At 40.8% G+C, this 19,185-nt stretch overlaps 2 protein-coding genes across 5 annotated transcripts in view; both read left to right on the top strand.

Annotated features, from left to right (window-relative positions):
• ACSBG2 (acyl-CoA synthetase bubblegum family member 2) overlaps positions 1-3,289 on the top strand; it is a 30,330-nt gene extending 27,041 nt beyond the window's left edge. Inside the window, 3 exon segments of the mRNA XM_074203774.1 lie at positions 372-511; positions 678-924; positions 2,158-3,289. Coding sequence (XP_074059875.1) covers positions 372-511; positions 678-924; positions 2,158-2,231 — 461 coding nt within the window. The 3' untranslated portion in view covers positions 2,232-3,289.
• Positions 3,290-12,986: 9,697 nt separating this feature from the next.
• The window catches only part of LOC141500547 (long-chain-fatty-acid--CoA ligase ACSBG2-like), an 88,851-nt gene continuing 82,652 nt past the window's right edge, over positions 12,987-19,185 (top strand). For 2 of the 4 annotated variants that reach the window (XM_074203777.1, XM_074203775.1), the window contains exons 1-2: positions 12,991-13,485; positions 15,556-15,652. In XM_074203777.1, coding sequence (XP_074059878.1) covers positions 15,643-15,652 — 10 coding nt within the window. In that variant the 5' untranslated portion in view covers positions 12,991-13,485; positions 15,556-15,642. Of the gene's footprint in view, positions 13,486-15,555; positions 15,653-19,185 lie in introns of all 4 variants that reach the window. The other 2 variants (XM_074203776.1, XR_012471957.1) reach the window with 2 other exon arrangements.

Raw genomic sequence — 19,185 nt, 5'->3', positions numbered from 1 at the left:
AAATGACTTTGAGGTCATATTTAAATTCAGGTATTCCGGACTCTGGGCCCACTGAGCTGCTCCTGATCTCCATGGCTGTGTAACCCTTATTTAATCTCTGTTTCCCTCAATTTCTTCATCTAAATAATAGGGCTAATAATGGCAAATAATAGCACCTACCTTCCAGGAATGTAAGAATCAGTAAGAGAATATTTGTATAGAGCTTAGCAGAGTTCTATATAAATTTTAGCTGCTGTTAATGGTGAACATCATGGTTCTTGACTTTCATCCAGATTCATTTCTCTGTAGCAGATTTTCTTTGTTGCCTTTTCATTTTATCCTGGGCTTATTGACCTTAGAAGAAAACCCATTGACCCATTGCTTTGTTCTAGAGCTCATCATCACTGCTGGGGGAGAGAATGTACCTCCTGTCCCCATTGAAGACTTGGTCAAGGAGAAGATTCCAATTATCAGTTTTGCCATGTTAGTGGGTGACAAGGCCAAATTCCTCAGCATGCTTTTAACCCTTAAGGTAACCTTGTCTCTGGGTGTAGGGGATAAACAAGGCTTTTGGGCTGGGGCTTTAGAAACTAAGAGGGAAATTCCCCAATCTCTGGCCCCCAAAACTGACTTCTTTACTTATTTGAGGGTAACTTTGGGAGCATGGGGGAGGTTGCCATTGGTGTCTCCTTCTTCAGTGCCAGGTCAATTTAGACACTGGGGAACCCGAAGATGCCCTTTCACCCGAAGCCATGGATTTTTGTCGGAATTTAGGGAGCAATTCGAAAAGAGTTTCAGATATTGTAAATGGCAAAGACCCTCTCATTTATGAAGCCATTCAGAAAGGCATTGATGCAGTCAACAGGGAGGCCACCTCCAATGCCCAGAAGATCCAGAAATGGATGATATTAGGAAAGGACTTCTCCATTATTGGTGGAGAACTAGGTAAGCAGAGGCTGCATGCTGGAAATGGGTGGGCAGGGCAGGGGCAAGGGAAGAGGGAGTTGGGTTTCTGGGAATGATTCAGATTCTGAAAATTTTCCCTTCATTATGCCCAAGTAGTCTGAACAGACCCTGAGCTGGACATTACCTTCTTTCATTCTCCTTTCCCTGTAGCTTGGTTGGTATCTGCCTTAGGGCCTGTGATCCCAGTGTGACTTTGGTTGGAGTATTAAGAATGTAGGGAAATAGGAAAAGACATTCACTCCTACCAACACAAAATGCATGGATTCAGGGCTCTAAATTTACAAGGGATCTTAAGAGTCCATATTTTATAGCTTGGAAGCCTGAGGAAGTGAAGGGAGATAATGACGTCAGAGGCAGGATTTAAACCCAGGTCTCCTCTGTCTGTAGAGTTCATCATTTTTGTGGTCCAGATGCCTTTGAGAATTCCATTTGCATATGTATGAGATAAAATGCATAGAATTACAAAGATCCAATTATATAAATTATATACATTGTGTAGAATATTTTAAAATATTAAAAATTAAAGATTATTTTTTAAAAGTTCCCAGACTTCAGGTTAAAAATGCCCACCCTAGAGTCATTCATTTCCCTTTCTGCTGGTTGTTGTCGAAGAATACCATGAAATCAGGGAGGTGATGCCTTGCAAGTGAATTGGAGTTAAGTGAAGGGGCACCTTTCCACTATATAATAAGTGAATGAAAGATTCCTTTTCCACAGCTAATCCAGTTGATCTGCCTTTCCACCCACCATCTCCTACTTTTGCCTTAGGAAAGGGGACCATTCACCAAATCCCTAAGTCTCCTCTATGTTCCTCTTATTTCTGTAGTCATTGTCACTAAGTCTTTCTTTAAAGTCACCTCAAGAATCAACAAACACCTTCTCCACAACACCCCAGGGAAAGCAGGGAGAGGCTTATTATGTCCCCATTTTGTAGATTGTAAAACTGGGGCTTGGAGAAAATGAAGTGACATTGCCTCACTCCGCTCACATCCCCAGAGAGTGCCAAAACCGAGTTTGGCTTTGGGGGTCTCCTGACTCAGAGCCCTGTTCTCTGGCCAGGAGGTTATAAGACCTTGAGCTGAGGCATCCCTTCTGGTCCCCAAGTCTGGCTTGCCCTCCACTATTGACCTTGACCCCTCTTTTCCCAGCAGCAACTTCTCCCTCATCTTGGAGGGGGGAAAGTCATGGTCTGATTTTTTCCCACCCTCACAGGTCCCACCACGAAACTGAAGAGGCCAGTAGTGGCCAAAATGTACCAAGAGGAGATTGAAAGCTTCTACCAATAGCCTCCGGCCAGCTGGCCTGGAGCTGCTCATTCTTGAAAACTTTGTTTTTCCAGCCTGGGAGGCTGTGCAATGAACATCTCCAAGCCCACAGAGTGGCGCTGATGTCTCTGTCCAGGCCCACGTGTCCGTCTGAGAGAGGCGCTTCTCTGGCAGTGAATGAAGAGAGACTATTCTTATCTGTATACATGTTGTCCATTATATCTTTGGGTGCTTAGCCGTCCATTTGGTCTGAGTAACTTCCTTGAGCTTGAGAACCTGGGCTTGGGGTGGATGGAGCCAGACACTTCTACCCTTTCCCACTCACCCTCTGGGGAACCTGTGGGTTACAGCATGTTAAATTATTAATTTATTTTCTACCAAAGTTTTTCAGCCTTGAATGTCAAGTATCTTGTCTGCCTGCATCCAGCAAGGATGGGGTGGAGACATGGTTCTGGGCCTCTTGTAACAAAGTTTTTGACACTTTTGACAAAGTTTTAAACTTCCATACCTCTCCTTTCAGTTTTCTCAGGGTATATTCAGGGAAGAGGAGGGAGAGACAGCATTCCAACAAACAGGAATGATTCCCTCTCTCTGTGTCCAGTTTCACCAGCATGATGGGTATTCCTTCGGTAGGTAGCTGACACTGGGAAGGAGTCTGTTATGCTTGGGCTTCACTCAGCTCCTCTGACTTTTCCTCCTATCTGTACAGCCCCCTAATAAATCAGGCCAACCTTACTGAATCAGTGCCACAGCCAAGTCAGGGACTAGATAACTTGGAAAACCACAGATGGGTACCCAATTCCAACAGTCACTCCCCCATTGGCCCTTTGTCCACCTTAAAATGACCTTGTTGAATAGCTCAGGGATTTGATTCCTTCCTAGAATCCACCAAAGACAAAGCACAGAATGGACTAAGGGGCCATTTCAGAAAGGTGGTGTCTAGTGGGATTCCCCCATTGGGAAGGCTTTGTACAGGTTACAGTTTTTGCATAGGATCTTAGATTTAGTCAGAAGGACCTTTGGTGACCACTCCATCCTTTTACAGATAAATAACTGGGGACTAGAGAGGGAAAGTAGCTTCCCCCAGAGGGACACAGGGTGGTAAGGGGCAGAGGTGAGATTCAAAGTCAGGCTCTCAGACTGCAAAGTCCCTGCTCCTTTTTCATGTAGCAGGATGCTTCCCTTTCCTGCTTAATTCTAAGTAGGACAGTGGGTCACCTCTCCATGCTTTTGACACTGGTGGTGGTCAACTTGTAAGATGGTGGGGCTGGATGAGAGGGCTTTCAGCTCTTCACTTACAATTCCCATTTTATAAGGAAATGGAGTCCAACAGATTCCTAATAAGGTGTTGATGAAATTTTTAGAAACTAGGGCTTGAAGCTTTGCAAATGATTTGAATTCTCATCTGTGAGGAAGGTGTGGTTGTCATTTCCATTTTATAGATGGGAAAACTAAAGCAGGGGCATGTATAGCTATTTCTGAAGCTGTATTTGAGTTTGGGTCTTCCTGTCTCAAGTGTGGCATTGTCCACCATGCCACTCTGGACTGGGCCCTAGTAAGTGCATCTGTACCTTTTGTGAAAGCCAGAGGCCAGCAAAGTGTAGGCACCTTGCAAAGCTTTAAAGGCTTGTAGCTTGAGGGTCCTGGTGAGTTGGATCAACAGGTGACACATGACTTGGCAGGGACTTTGGTCATTTTGAAGGGATCTCATCAGGTTTCAAGGGCAGCTTTCACCAACCAGGTAGCTCAGGAAACCAAATAGTTGGTGGAGCTTGGATATTGCTAGGCTCCCTTTTCATTAGTGCTGTCAATCAATAAAGCATTTCTTTGACAAGTTCCCATGGTGGTCTCTACTTTCTGGTTGGGGCTTTTGTCTTGAGAGCAGCAACCTTGAATTCCTTGATAGCATGTGTGTATGGTTTCTTGACAAATATTCTCCTGAATTTCAATATAAAATGACCAATTTTGTCATGCCAATCTAGCCTGAGACTTTCTCAACTCCCCACAACTTAAGTGTTTTGATGGATCCATGGTTTCACCAACATGGGGGGCTTCTTCCATGGGGACAAGTCATGCCCTCTATGCTGTCTTATCCTGGCCCGTGTTTGGATGAAATCTTTCCATAAATCTTCCATAGGTAGCCACCCAGATTCTTGAACATCTTATGTCCCTTTGATAGTCTGCAGGTACCAAGATGATGCTGTGCCTCTGTGTCCCCTACTCAGTTGATGTGTTGTCAATCACTTGTGCAATTATAGGGGATTGTTTTTTGTTGGAAGGGCCCCAGGTCTTATTGCCTCAGTTTACAAAGGAGGAAACTGAAGGCCAGAGGGAAGGGCAATCTGCATGTGGGCAATTGGTAGCAGAACTGGTATTTGAACCCAATTTCTAAAACAAGTCCTTTTCCAACTATATTGAAACACATAAGGGCAGCAAAGCTGAAAATGCTTCTCTACCTTCCCCCATCAATGCAGTCTTCTACCACTCCAATAAAAGCCCTTTCAATTGTTAAGGGTCAGGAGCTCTGGATTTAAGAAATTAGCTAATAATTGATAGCATGAAGCATTAATTGTAAGGAGTGGTTTCAAGGGGGAGATTAAACTGCCTTACTCTAAAGAAAAGGGGTCTGGGTAACCGGAAGAAACAAAGGAGCTGAAGTTTCCTCTAGACTCAACACCCCATTGGGCTATTCAAAAGCCATCTATTCTGGAGGGAAATCTGTTTTTTATAGGATTGTAGATTACCTCAGAGGTCAGTCATCTAGTTCAATCCCTCTCCCCTCTTTATATAGATGTGGAAAAAGAATTAGAGATGTTAAATGACTTGTCTAAGGCCACACAACTAGTAAATGGCAGAGAGGAGAGACCTTATCTGGATTAGTTTCCACTACTAAAAAGTGAAAAGATTGGACTAGCTAGGACTTTGAAGGCCACTTTCATCCTCAAATCCACTTCTAGAATTAGCTGCCTTGCCCTTTTCCTTCTACAGTGCTCTATTACATTAGGTACCATAGGATATAATGAACTGATGGGGATTTTCCCCTAATAAGGAAGAATCCATCCCACAGATCTCACTCTAATTAAAGTCCATAGGCATGTTGATCATAAAATCTACAGGTGACAAAGCTGTGGGGTGGTATCTAATAATTCCAAAATAGATTGAGACAAGTTAGAATTCTGGACTATATCTGTTGAGATTAACTTGGGGTAAGTGTAAAAGTTCTTTCAACTCTTGGGTTAAAAAAAATAAACTGCACTAGTATAGGGAAGGGGTGGGCCAGGAGGTGTAACATTGTTTTTTGTAAAAGATGTAGGGTTTAAATAGAGTGATTTGGAAATAAATAACCCAACAATCTGATACCTCCCCTGGCCCCCAAAAATAGATCTGGAGGTTTTAGTGGACCACTCAGAAGTGACATAGCTTCCCAATAACCAATGCAATGTAAGAGTGCATTGGATGGCAAAAGGAGGGGATAGTACTACTCTCTTTTCAAAAATGGGGAAAGGGAAGGGTTGGAGACTTAGATCACATGAAGATTGAAGAAATAGGTTAGGGTTAGGATAGGAGAGGGATGATGAGATTTGTGAATCTGAGAGCATAACTAGAAACAATGGCTGCAAGTTGTGCAGAGGCAGATTTTAGCTCCTTGTAAAGTTTCTTCAAGATGAGAGGTAACTCAAAGAGGGGTGATCCGCAGCAGGAACATAATCCATAATTTATAAGGATGATAGAATCAAATGCATTGTCCTTTTCTTTCTACCATGGCCTATTATATTAGGGACCATGGTTTGTATAATTGTTATGGGATGTAATGAGTTGGTGATGGAAGCTACTCTGGATGATGTACAAATAAAGGTCTCTGAAAGGTCCAAATGAGCTGGAAGAACCTTAGAGGTCACTAAATCTATGTCCATAACCCACCAGTTCTGATTTTCTAGATGAGAAACCCAAGTTTCAGGTTCACCTAAGATTGTTCCAAGGATATACCTAATGAGCTTTGACCTTCGCTAACTCTCACTTGGTCTTGACTCCATCCATTAGCTCCACAGGTTGGGTGAATTCCAAAACATAGATGCTGTGGTAGTGAAAGTTGGGGGAAACAGGAAACCATGACCAAAGGGAAAAGAAAATGATCACTTGACCCAAGACTGTCACCATATTGATATCCCAGAATGGCCTTAAAAAGCAGATGCTGCAATTATAGATGATCCTTATGGAAAGGGACCCCTAAAGGCAAATTTTGATATCTAGTTTTCTTCTGTTTCCCTTTCACCCCAACAAATCAGTTATTCCTATTGATTCTTTGTGATTGTCTTACCTCTGTCCCTTTACACTTATCCTTCCCCTACTCTAGTTGATTTCTCATCATCACACCCCTGGATTAGGCCCTCAACTAGGACTTTTGTGTTAGAAATACTGTAATAACTTCTTAATTAGTTTCCCATCTCTGCTTTTCAATTCATCATTATGCAACTGTCATGGAAAAGTCTTCCTATTATACAGGTCTCAAATCAGGTAGCTCCTTTTTAAAAAAGTTTCAGTGACTCTAGGCAAATGGCAGACTTCTTGGACCTCCCATTGAAGCCTGTACCCCAGAGGAATCCACTTTGATGGCTTCCTATTGTGTTTATAGATTCAGAGACTTATCAGCCAGCTCCTATGTAGCTTACTGTACATTAATCAAGTGGTCAAAAAGAAAAATTGCTAATCTGCAATCTGGCTTCAATCTACCTCTTCAACTTCATTTGGCATCCTCTACTTTCATTGTGTTCCAACCAAAAGAAATGTTGTCTGTCTTCTCTGGTCCTTTTTCAGTTGGTTATATTTAGTGGCTCATACATGTTTCCTTCTTCATCTTGTCTGCCAAAATTCTTCCCAGCCTAGCTCAGATATCCTCCTTACTGCCCATTTCCCTCGGTCCATTCTCTCTACTCAGATTGTCCCTGAGAACTTTGGTTCCCTCCTCTGTCCCTGTCATACTCATTTTCTTGCCACTTAGGCCTCTTTCAGGTCAGGAACTTACTATATCTGTTTCTATGGAGCTTTGAATATCAAGGATCTGTCTGAGTGGATCAGATTTAAGAAGATTTTAGGAAGTCCCTATTTAACTTTTATATGTGACTATAATTTTGAGAACACAGGACCTAGGTGTAGGCCAGCCTCATAGAACTTATAAAATTTTAAGTCCTTTGTTAGACATTCAAGACCCCCCCCTTTTTCCCCATATTTTTGGACATACTTTATTTTTCCTCAGTTACATGTAAAAACAAGTTTTGACAGTTATTTTAAAAAACTTTTGAGTTTCTAATTCTCTCCCTTCTTCCAAACCCACTCTATATGGTTAAAAATGTATAGTCATGCAAAACATTACCATAAAAGTCCCATTGTATAAATAAAGCCTAGCCCCATCCCCCAGAAAAAGAGAAACCTCATGAAAAATAAAGTTTAAAAAGTATACTTCAATCTGTATTCAAACATATCAATTCATCAAAATCCATCTTCGAGGATGGATAGTTTTCTTTATCATAAGTCCTTAGAATTCTCTTGGGTCACAGCATTGCTGAGAAAAGGTAAGTCATTCATAGTTGCTCATCCTACAATATTGCTGTTACTTTGCATATAGTATATTTCCCATTGCATCTGTTCGTGTGGGTTTTACTGAGAACATCCTGCTCATCATTTCCTGTAGCAGAATAGCATTCTATCATAATCACAAACCACAATTTGTTCAGCCATTTCCCAATTGATGGGCATCCCCTCAATTTCTAGTGCTTTGCCACCAGAAAAGAGGTGCTCTAATACATATAGGTCCTTTTTCTTCCTGTTTTTCATCTCTTCTGGAATATAGGCCTAGTCCTAGGTCAAGGGGTAGGCTTACTTTTACAGCCCTTGTGTGTAATTCCATGGGATGAAACGCTATAGGATAATTGAGTCTTCACAACTCTTCCAAAGTGCATTGATGTCTCACTTTTCCTACATCCCTTCCAATATTTGTCATTTTTCTCTTTCTGTCCTAGTAGCCAATCCAATAGGTATAAGATAATACCTCAGAATTGTTCTGATTTGCTTTTCTCCAATCAATAGTGAGTTAGGACATTTTTAAAAATATGGCCATGGATAGCATTGATAATAACCTCATCTGAAAACTGTTCATATCTTTTGATCATTTATCAGTTGGGAAATGACTTTTTTTTTTACAAATTTCACTCAGTTCTCTATATTCGAGAAATGAGGTCTTCATCAGAGAAATTTTGTTTCAATTTTTTCCCCCGCAGTTGCTATTGCTATCCTATTCCCCCCCATTTATTCTATTCTCTATCTCCTTTTATCCTGTCACTCCTCTAAAATATTTTGCACCTGACTACTCCCTCTCACAGTCTTCTCTCCCTTCTATTACTTCTCCTACTCCCTTCTCCCATCCCCTTCCCCTCTTCCTTTCCTCTAGGGGTAAGATAGATTTCTATACCCAATTGAGATTGTTTTTTATTCCTTCTCTGAGCCAATTTCAATGAGAGTAAAGCTCACTCACCCCTCCTTGCCTCCCCACCTTCCACTCCACTGCAAAGACTTTTTCTTGTCTCTTTTATATAAAATAACAACCCAATTCTACCTCTCCCTTTCCTTTTCTCCCAGGGAGAATTTCGATCTTTTTAGTATAATGTCCCTTCATATTCCAACTTCCACCTGTACCATGTCCATATATGATTCTTCTAACTGCCCCAATAAATGAGAAAGTTCATATGAGTTATCAGTATCATCTTCATATACAGAAATAAAAGCAGTTCAACATCAAGTCCCCTTATGATTTGCCTTTCCTGTTTACCTTTTTATGCTTCACTTGAGTATGGTATTTGAAGATCAAATTTTGTATTCAGTGCTGGTCTTTTCATCAGGAAAGTTTGAAAGTCCCCTATTTTATTGAAATGTTCAGCTTTTCTCCTGAAAGAGTATTTTCAGTTTCTCTAGCTAATTGATTCTTAGTTGTAATTCAAGTTCTTTTGCCTTCTGGAATTTCATATTCTAAGACCTACAATCCCTTAATGTAGAAGCTGCTTACCCTTGTGTTATCCTGTGACTCCACAATAATTGAATTGTTTTTTTTCTGACTGCTTGCAATATTTTTCTCCTTGACCTGGGAGCTCTGAAATTTGATTATAATATTCCTGGCAGTTTTTTATTTTGGAATCTCTTTTAGGAGATGATCAGTGGATTCTTTCAATTTCTATTTTACCCCTCTGCTTCTAAGATATCAGGGCAGTTTTCTTGGATAATTTCTTCAGAAATAATGTCTAGGCTCTTTTTTGGGACCATGGCTTTCAGGTAGTTTCAATAATTTTTTATGTTCTCTCTTCTGGATCTGTTTTCCGGGTCAGCTGTTTTTCCACTGAGATATTTAACATTTTCTTCTAGTTTTTTATTCTTTTGATTTTTTTTCTATTGTCTCTTGATTTCTCACAAAGCCAATATTTTCCATTGGCTCAATACTATATTTTAAAAAAAATATTTTCTTCTGTGAGCTTTTGTATCTCCTTTTCCATTTGGTCAATTCTACTTTTTAAGGCATTTTCTCCTCATTGACATTTTGGACCTCTTTTTCCCCTTTGGCCTAGTCTGGTTTTTTAATATGCTATTTTCTTCAGTATTTTATGGTGTCTTCACTAAGCTGCTAACTCAGTTTATGATTTTCTCCATATCACTTTCATTTTTCTTTTCCTTTACCATTGTTACTTGATTTTCAGAATCCTTTTTGAGCTTCTTCCATGGCCTGAAACCAATTCATATTTTTCTTGAAGGCTTTGAATGTAGAAGCTTTGACTTTATGTTCTTCTGAGTGTGTATTTTGATCTTATCACCATAGTATCTGTCTATGGTCAGATTTTTTTTTATGTTTGGATATTTCTCCAGCCTATGTCTTGATTTTAACTATTTATGTAGGGCTTTGCTTCCAGGTTGGAGGATGCACTCTCCCAAGTTTTGAGGGGGGGGGGTTTCAGCTGATTTTAGAGCTACTTCCAGGAACCTGCAAATTTTCAGTCCTTCCAAGATGGTATGTTCTAAGAAGAGGTTTTTGACTACTCTCCTGTGGGTGACCATAAGCACTCCTTTCTGGCCTGGAACTGTGGGATGGGCCCTCCTTGTTCCTTCAGTGGAAATCTGTTTTGCTACAGCTTCTCTTCTTCCTGGGATGGTGATCCAGGTCTTTCTGTGACCCAGATCAGAGAATGGATAAAGCAAGAGTCCTGCCTCAGTGATAGCAAAGAGACCCCCTATAATCTTCTGACCCCCTTACCATCTATGTTCCAAGAGCTGCCTCTGGTTCAGTGGCTCCCAAGTTCTGCTCCTGGTCTGCTGGGTCTGGGTTGGCATTGCTGGGGCTTGCCCTGGACAATGCTCCTCTCACACCCTGGTGCTGCAGACTTTTCCTGGCAACCTTCCAAGTTGTCCTTGGCAATCTCTAGACCGTGAGGTCTGGAAACAACCACCACAGCCATGGACCCCCGTCACCTTGCTAGGACCAGTTGGCTTTGAGGCTGCTCTGTACTCCTCTTTCACTTGGTGCAGATCCTTTTGGCCGATCTTTCAACATGACTTGGGTTGGACAATTGTTTCTCTAAATCTTTTCGTGGATCCTGCAACTCTAGAATTTTTTTACTCATTATTAAAGATATTTGGAATGGTTGGGGGACAGCCTAGACGAGTCCCTTCCTATGCTCTGCCATCTTAGCTCTGCCCCTACCATCTCTGACTTTCAATTCAAACAACCTATATTAAGTTAAGGACCTGCTGTAAGATAAAAATGAAAAAAAGACCCTGTCTTCAAGAGGTAAACATTCTCCTGGTTGGGAAGCCCACAAATAAATATAATGCATAGGAAATTGAGGAAGGAAGGAGTCCTAAGATAAAAAATAGAAATAGACTCCTGTCCTCAAGAAAAGGGTATTCTCCTGGTTGAGAAGCCTGCAAACAGATATAATACATAGGGAATTGGGGAAGGAGGGAGCCCAAGATTAAAAAAAGGACCTTGTCCTCAAGAAAATTCCATTCTCCTGGGTAGGAAGTCCACAAACAAGTTTAATACAAAGGGAATTGAGGGAGAGGGAGAGAGCCCTAAGATAAAAATGAAAAAACAAAAGACAAGGCTCCTATCCTCAAGAAACTTCCATTCTCCTGAGTGAGAAATCCACAAATATATTACAAATGGAATCAAGGAGGGGAAAGAGTCTTAAGAAACTCTAGGGGATCTGACATCACTTCAGGAAGGTAGAGGTGGGATCTGAGTTAAGCCTTGAAGAAATACCAGAACCTTGGGATTTTGAGAGGTTGAGATGGAGTTGAGCATTTTAGGCATGGGAATTTGAGAAAGAGATTAACATCTCAGTGGGAGAGGGGCCAAGATGGGAGAGATTTGTGAGTTCTTTTCATCATTTCAATCCCTTAAAGAACCTAGGACTGGGGTAATAAAAGTGGACTCTGGCAGGGTCAGCTTGGTGATGGAGCAGGTAGCTAAGGGTGCCATCTGGTGGCTTATCTTACAACAACATATGAATGATGTCTTTCCCAGAAGCAAGGTAAATGACCCTTTGGGACAGAGAACCTTATACAAGAGCAAGTTGGAGTCTTATCTCTTATGACTGTCCACTGTGACTTGACAGGAAACTAGGTCTTAGTTAAATGTTTTATCTTCTCCAGGGCCCAGCCCAGGACCTTGCAGGCCTTTCATAAAAAATTGATATTTTATGTCCTATGTGATCCAGGCTTGTGAGTGCTAAAGGGAGTGGGTTTCCAAACCTAAGCAGCTGCACTGTATGCGAGCCTTCAGAAATGATAGGACTCCAGTCCCTCCACTGTCCACTGGTAGGGGTTCTGAATGCTCCAAAGGGATAATACCTACTATTGACCAACAGACCTGTGATATCTCAAGGGTGAGTAAAGGACGATGCATGCAAAACTGGAGAGAAAATCAAGGCCCATGATGAACTTACCCAAAGTTAAACATGTAGCAGAAGAGTGAGGACTTGAACTCAAGATCTCTGTCTCCCCCTTCTCTGGGCCTCAGTTTTCCCACTTGTAAAATGAGGACTGGATCTAATGATTGTATATTCTCTCTTGGGAACTATATCTTGCCAGTAAGGGAATGGCTAGGGTCTTAACTTTGCTGATGTCCCAGAATGACCCTGCAAGTCAAGAGGAAAGCTCCTGCATGTCTTACTCTCCCTTAGACCTTTTTGGATCTCCTTTTGTTGCCCAAGTGGGTGAAGAGCTGAGAACCAAAATTGGAGTCAGCCTCACCTTTGATAAAGTCCTGAGGCATGAGGGGAGCCTGGCTCACTATCCAAGGGATATGAATATAGTATATTATCAGAATCATCCCTCCCTCTGCCTCCGCCCATCCTACCCAGCTGTTCGGATTCTAATTGTACTTGGAAACCCAATAGGGAAGACTTTGTGCATTGAAAATGACTTATCTATTATCATATAGTGGATTAGTGGCAGAGCTGGGACTGGAATCCCAGGCCTCCTGTTTCTCCCACTGCCAGGCAATACCTCCCAGGGCAGGTCACCTGGCTTACTGGAACAAACTTACTCACAGTTCAGCTATACATATCTTAAGAGTTAATCTTTATCTTAGATCTCTTATTTGCTGAGACTAAGACTTCCCATTTCATTCATAGGGTCTAGAACTAGAAGACTTAGAGGCCTCCCATTTTATGGATTAGGAAACTGAGGCTCAGAGAGGACAAGTGAGTTCTCCAAGGATTCACAGGGAGTGGAATTCAAACTGAGGTCTTCTGGCTCCAAGTCCAAGGTTCTTTCTAGATGTGACCTGTAGGAAGTTGGAAATTCTTCAGCAATAGTTACCTGGTGGAAGGCGGAGGGTCATTTTTGGAGAGCTCTGGCAGTGTTGAAAGGTATCAAGGAACTGGGTTGGAGCCCTTGTGTTTTCCGCTAGGCTGCATGTGGGCTCACTATGGGATGGGCTGGAGAGAGAACGGTCACAGTGATGTCACAAGTGCTGTCTGGCCAAGAAAGTTCTGAGAGTCTGAATTCCTTTTCAAGGGTCAGGAAGCAACTTAGCCTTTCTACTTACTAGTATGCTATCTGTCAACCAGCAGTGACCAGATCTCAGAAGGGAGGAGAATGTTACCTTGCCACAGTGTTCCTGTGAAGGGGACAAAGCTGATGGAAAGGAAAACTGTATGGAGGTTCTAGATGCTCCAGTTATGTTGTTTGTTGGCCAGTGAGGGACCCGATAGTGCATCCTATGGAGAGACAGGTACTGAGGGCTCTCAGGAGGGAGGGAGGAAAAGAGGGAAGGGAGGGAAGAAGGAAGGGAAGGAAGGAGGGAAGGAGGGAAAGTGGGAAGGAAGGAAAGGAAGGAAGCAAGGAAGGAGAGGAGAAGAGAGAAGAGGAGGAAAGAAAGAGAAGAAAGAAAACAAGCATTTATTAAGGGTCTACTATGTGTTAGATACCATGATAAATGCTTTCCAAATATCTTAGTTGATTCTCATAATAACCCTGTGTTATTATGGGTGGGGGATCCACACGACCAGGGTCACAGGGAGTCATGCACCCCTTCTTGAAGCTGAGATCCCTTGTTAGCAATGGCTACAACAACAAGTAACAATGACCAGCATTCACCAAGGAATCAGGCCCAACCAGTCCTTACCTTGTCCTGCTAGTTTACAGGATCATAGAATCCAGCACTGGAAAGGGCCTTGAGGAATATCTGGTTCAACCCTCTTATTTTAGGATTGGTAAGGTAGCCTGGCATAGGCTGGGTCAGGAAGTCTGGGCTTTGGAGTTCCACTTCCAATGTATAAGGACTGAGTGAACCTGTACAGATTACCTAACTTCTCAGGGTCCTAGACAACTCTCAAAGACTATAAATTCCAAAACAGTTGCTGTGGAAGGGATCTTGGAAATATTGCATTAGTCTAGGGAATTGTTTTTCAGATGGGGAAACTGGGACCCAGAAAAGAAAAAGACTTTCCCAAGGTCACACAAGGTGTTTTTTAATACATGTAAATATTTTGTTTCTTCAGTGAAATGATGAATCTCTAATTGGTTCAGTCTCTCCCACTTCTAACTTAAGAAGGCAAAGGGTATATGTCATCTTGGGGTTACATAGATATCTACCCAGAGATAGCAAGATGGAACAATGAATAGAGTGCCAGGCCTGGAGTCAGAAAGCTCTGAATTCAAATCTAGTTTCAGAGACTTATTATATATAGTGATCCTGGTTCAAGTCATTAAAAAATAAAACCTTTGTATGCCTCAGTTTCTTCAATTTAAAAATGGAGATAACAGAACCTACCACACAGGGTTATTATGAGAATCAACTAAGATATTTGGAAAGCATTTATCATGCTAACACATAGTAGGTCCTTAATAAATGCTTGTTTTCTTTCTTCTCTTTCTTTCCTCCTCTTCTCTCTTCTCCTCTCCTTCCTTGCTTCCTTCCTTTCCTTCCTTCCCACTTTCCCTCCTTCCTTCTCTCCCCCTTTCCTTCCTTCCCTTCCTGCCTTTCTTCCCTCCCTTCCTTCCTCCCTTCCCTCTTTTCCTCCCTCCCTCCTTCCTTCCTTCCTTCCTTCCTTCCTTTTTTCTTTTTTCCTCTCTTCCCTCTCTTCCTCCCGTGGTCACAAAATAAGTTTCAGAGGTAGAATTTGAACCTAAGTCTTTGACTCCAAGTCTGGGTCTACATCTCTGACCTTCATCTCAACATCATGTGAGGCTTTAATTTGTTAAATGTAATTCAGAAGACAGAAGAACCCCAGTCAATAGATTAAGAGATCTGGAGCCAGGCTTGTTCCTTGTATACAATATAGTCTCTGATAAATCAACCCCATCCCAAGCTTAGAAGGAGAATCTGGGAACTCCAGTTCTGCAGCTGCAGCATATTGGGACGGGATCACTTCTCTTTTCCATTACTAGGGGCTTTTGAATCTCAAGTAGGAAGGCACCATGGAGAAGAGTTCATCCATTCTCTGCATTTTATAGATGAGATAGAGAATTGAGATTCAGAAAGAGGAAGAGACTTATCCAACCAAGAAAAAGAGGGGAAAAATAGCTAGAAATTACAAATTATATTTATGTGATCATAGAAATCAATACATAGAAAATGAGTAAATATTAAAATTGCCAAATTCACCAGTAGGCAAACCCATCACCAAAGTGCCCATGGCACTATTCAAGAAGACAGCTAACTCTCCTTCCCACCAAATCAGGCAACCTTCCTGGGATTATGCTGAGGATGGGGGGGGGGGTGGCAGAGATATATGACAAAGTAGACAAAAACCAGAACTTGAATAGGTATCTAACCCTAGTTCTGCTCTGTGTCCTGCAGTTCTGAGAATAGTATCAATGCAACTACAAAGAAAAATCTAAGAAGTTTTGAGGAAAGGAAACTGAGTCAGGAGAAACTCAACTAGACATGAGTACAAGTGAGTTTATTTCTATTTCTATAAAGCTCTATAAAACAAGTGCGTTTATTTCTATAAAAACTATCAGTAACTACAAGTTGGGTGGGTAATGTAACTGGGCCAGTTATTTCCCAAATATATTTGTCTCTAAAGCTTTTGTAGTTTGAAATATTGTTGTGGGGTTTTTTTAGGTTTTTTTGGTAAGGCAATGGGGTTAAGTGACTTGCCCAAGGCCACACAGCTAGGTAATTATTAGGTATCTGAGGTTGGATTTGAATTCAGGTACTCCTGACTCCAGGGCTGGTGCTCTATCCACTATGCCTAGCCGCCCCCTGAAATATTATTGTTGAGGGAATCCATAAATGTTATTTTGGGAGGTTTGGAGGATAGGATCTGGAATGCCATCCCCACTGAAATAAAAGAGGATTTGAGAAACTTTGGAGGAATGAAAGAAGAAATTAAGACTTTTCATTTTAAAAAAGCTGTTTATAATACATTCATCAATCTATCCACAAATATTTTTCAGACATGACTGGATGAGTCTTAAGCTGAATCTTAGACCAGAAGCTCTTTTCTGACTACATTAAGGACCTACCTCTTAATTGGTTCCTTGACTCCCAACCAAGTAAAACCTGGGAATACTAGAATCTGGAACTCCACCAAAGGTGGCTATCAATTTCCTTACAAAGCTATCAATTTCCTTATAAAACCTTACAAGGTTTCAAAACATACAATAGTAATATTTAAACAGTAAAATATTTAAATTTTTAAATATTTAAAAATATTTAAACTGTCTAAATCCAAAATTCTTCTAAATCCAAAATCCTAAATCATTCCCCTAAATCATTCCCCTGTTTCCCACCTGCAGTTAATCACCCTTCTTCCTGTGACTTACTTGTATAGTCCCCATAACTTACAGTATTATCCTGGATGGCATCCCAGGAAGGACAGTTCAGAGTTCACCCCTCTACATCAGCAACTCTGTGCTATTCTTTGTCTTTGCTGGTGACCTGTTCTTTGTCTGTGCTTTCTGTATCATGCTACTTTTTCATGAGTATCTGTCCAATTCCTAATGGGTGTCATAATGGCAGATGAAGTCAAGCCTTGAGCCACTGCCGGCTGCTGAGGACTGATGCCATGATTAGAGGTTACAGTTCTTCTAAGAACCCAACACATCTATTGCTTCCAACCTAGCTAGGTCTACCTAAAGAGAGTATTATTTTTATACCTGAGTTCCACTGAAGAGGTCTTTTCAAAAGGTTGTGGGAACACATCTTTCTTTTATTCTTGGGCTAGATCACAAATAACTTGTAGCTACTTCTTTACTCCCTCTTGTACCTCCTCATATTTCCCTTCCACTTGTCTTGCTGCAAAAATCTTTGAGTTATTTCAGGAAAATTCATGTAAAATTTTTCAGGTACAGTACAAAAATATACTATCATAACCATTCCCTAATTGATGGGCATCCTCTCAGTTTCCAATTCTTTGTCACCACTAAAAGAACTGCTATAAAATATTTTTGTACATATAAGTCCTCTTCCTTTTTACTCTTTTATATGTTTGTGAAACAGACATAGTAGTGGTATGGTTTCTTTAGCCTTTTGGGCTAATTTCAAATTGCTCTTTACAATGTTTGAATCGGCTCATAACTCTACCAATAGTGCATTAATGTCTCAGTTCTCCTACATCTTTTCTATCACATTAGCTAATCCAGTTGGTGCAAGGTAGTCCCTCAACATTGTTTTAATTCTTACTTCTCTAATAAATAATGATGTAGGCATTTTGCTACATGACTATAGACATTTTTGATTACCTTATTTGAAAATTTCCTGTTCATATCCTTTGACCATTTGTCAATTGGAGAATGGCTTTTTTTTTTTCAAAAAATTTGGCTATATTTGAGAAATGAGACCTTTATCAGAGAAACTTGCTGTAAATATTTTTCTATTATGATTAATGCATATTTCTCTCCATCTTATTTCCCATTTATGCTCTTTCCCCCCTCTCCTTTCACCCTGTGTATCCTCAAAAGTCTTCTGCTTCTGCCTCTCCCAATCCATTCCCATCCCATCTCTTATCCCCTTCCCCTCCTTTATAGAGTAAAAGAGATTTCTATACCTGAGAATGTAAGTTATCCCCTCTTTAAGCCAATTCCAATGAGAGGTTCAAGTGCTCCCCTTCATCTTCCCCTCCACTATAAAAGCACTTTTGCACGTCTTTTATGTGAAACTACTTACCCTATTCTACCTCTCCAAGTGAATTTCCCTATCTCCAGTACATTCCTTTTTCTCACTCCTTTTTTTTAGATAACATCCCATCATAGTCAAGTCATACCCAGGTCCTTTGTCTATGTTGGCTGATTCTTGTCCTTCATTATCAAAGACCAAACTGACATTCCTATGTTAGAGACAAATTGCAGTGTGTCTGAAATACTCTACCACAGGTTGGGCACAAATAGTTCATATGAACACTTGGAGTGGGTACTCTAAACTTATATATCTCATGTTTACTTTGAATGCTTCAATTCTACCTTGCTCATAGAGCAAAGGACCCTCATTGATGAGGGCATGCCATGCTGGGCAATCCTATGCCAGTGTCTCCCATGCTGCACAATCAATTTTAACTTCTTTAACTTCTGTCTCTTTTCCCTACAATCATATAGTCTACTAGATGTCAATGTGTGTTGTGAGGGTGCATTCAGGAAGTTTTATTGCCTTTAGGCAAACAGAATAAAGTGTTTGTGATGAGGTCAAGAGATGTGCAAGTCTTCAGTAGTAGGTGACCTTTGCTGCTGCTGTTTCCAACTCCATTCCTCCCCAAAACTCCTTGCCATGCCCACTCTAGCATTAAAGTCATCCTTTTGGTACATTGATGATAAGGGTCTCCAGGTCTTCATAAAATTTTTCTTTGATTTCATCAGGGTTCATTATAGTGAGATCACAAAGTATTAACTGCTGCTCTAATTCTCATCATGGAGGGATAATGCATGTTGAATTTAAAGTCTATAAGAACCCTAAAATTGTTCATATGAACTATTGGCCAGACATATTTTGTTCTTAACTGATGGAGTTGATCTTTTGAACCAGAGTGTGAAATTTATTCAAATATACCTATAATCTTATTCATCTGAATGTTCCAACTAATGATACAGGTAGCAATTTGTGTGTGTCTAGCAATTCTGTGTGAATTATTTTTCTTATTCTCCCATAAATTCAACAGCCAAGACCTTGCTCATTTTCTCAAAGATACCAAAGGAATACTTGGGCTGTCCTGTCATCCTCTACTTGGTCAGCCCATCTTTTCTAAAATTATAGACAACATTGTCTATTCTTGGTCTTCTCTGAATTTGTTCATTGGTTCTAGGTTGATTCCCATTCACAACCACCCTGAGCCTCTTCATTGCCCTCTGATACTAATTTTCAATTCTTTGGAGACTTGTGTTCCATATTTTGCCACCATACAGCACTCCTAACATTAAAAGATGGGTTTTTATTTCTATTTGACTCTAAAATTATCAAATGAACTTTGCAATTTTCTTAAGTCAAGCCAATTCA

Source organism: Macrotis lagotis, chromosome X, assembly GCF_037893015.1.
Source record: "Macrotis lagotis isolate mMagLag1 chromosome X, bilby.v1.9.chrom.fasta, whole genome shotgun sequence".
Taxonomy (NCBI): domain Eukaryota; kingdom Metazoa; phylum Chordata; class Mammalia; order Peramelemorphia; family Peramelidae; genus Macrotis; species Macrotis lagotis.
This window is presented reverse-complemented; position numbering and strand designations above follow the sequence as displayed.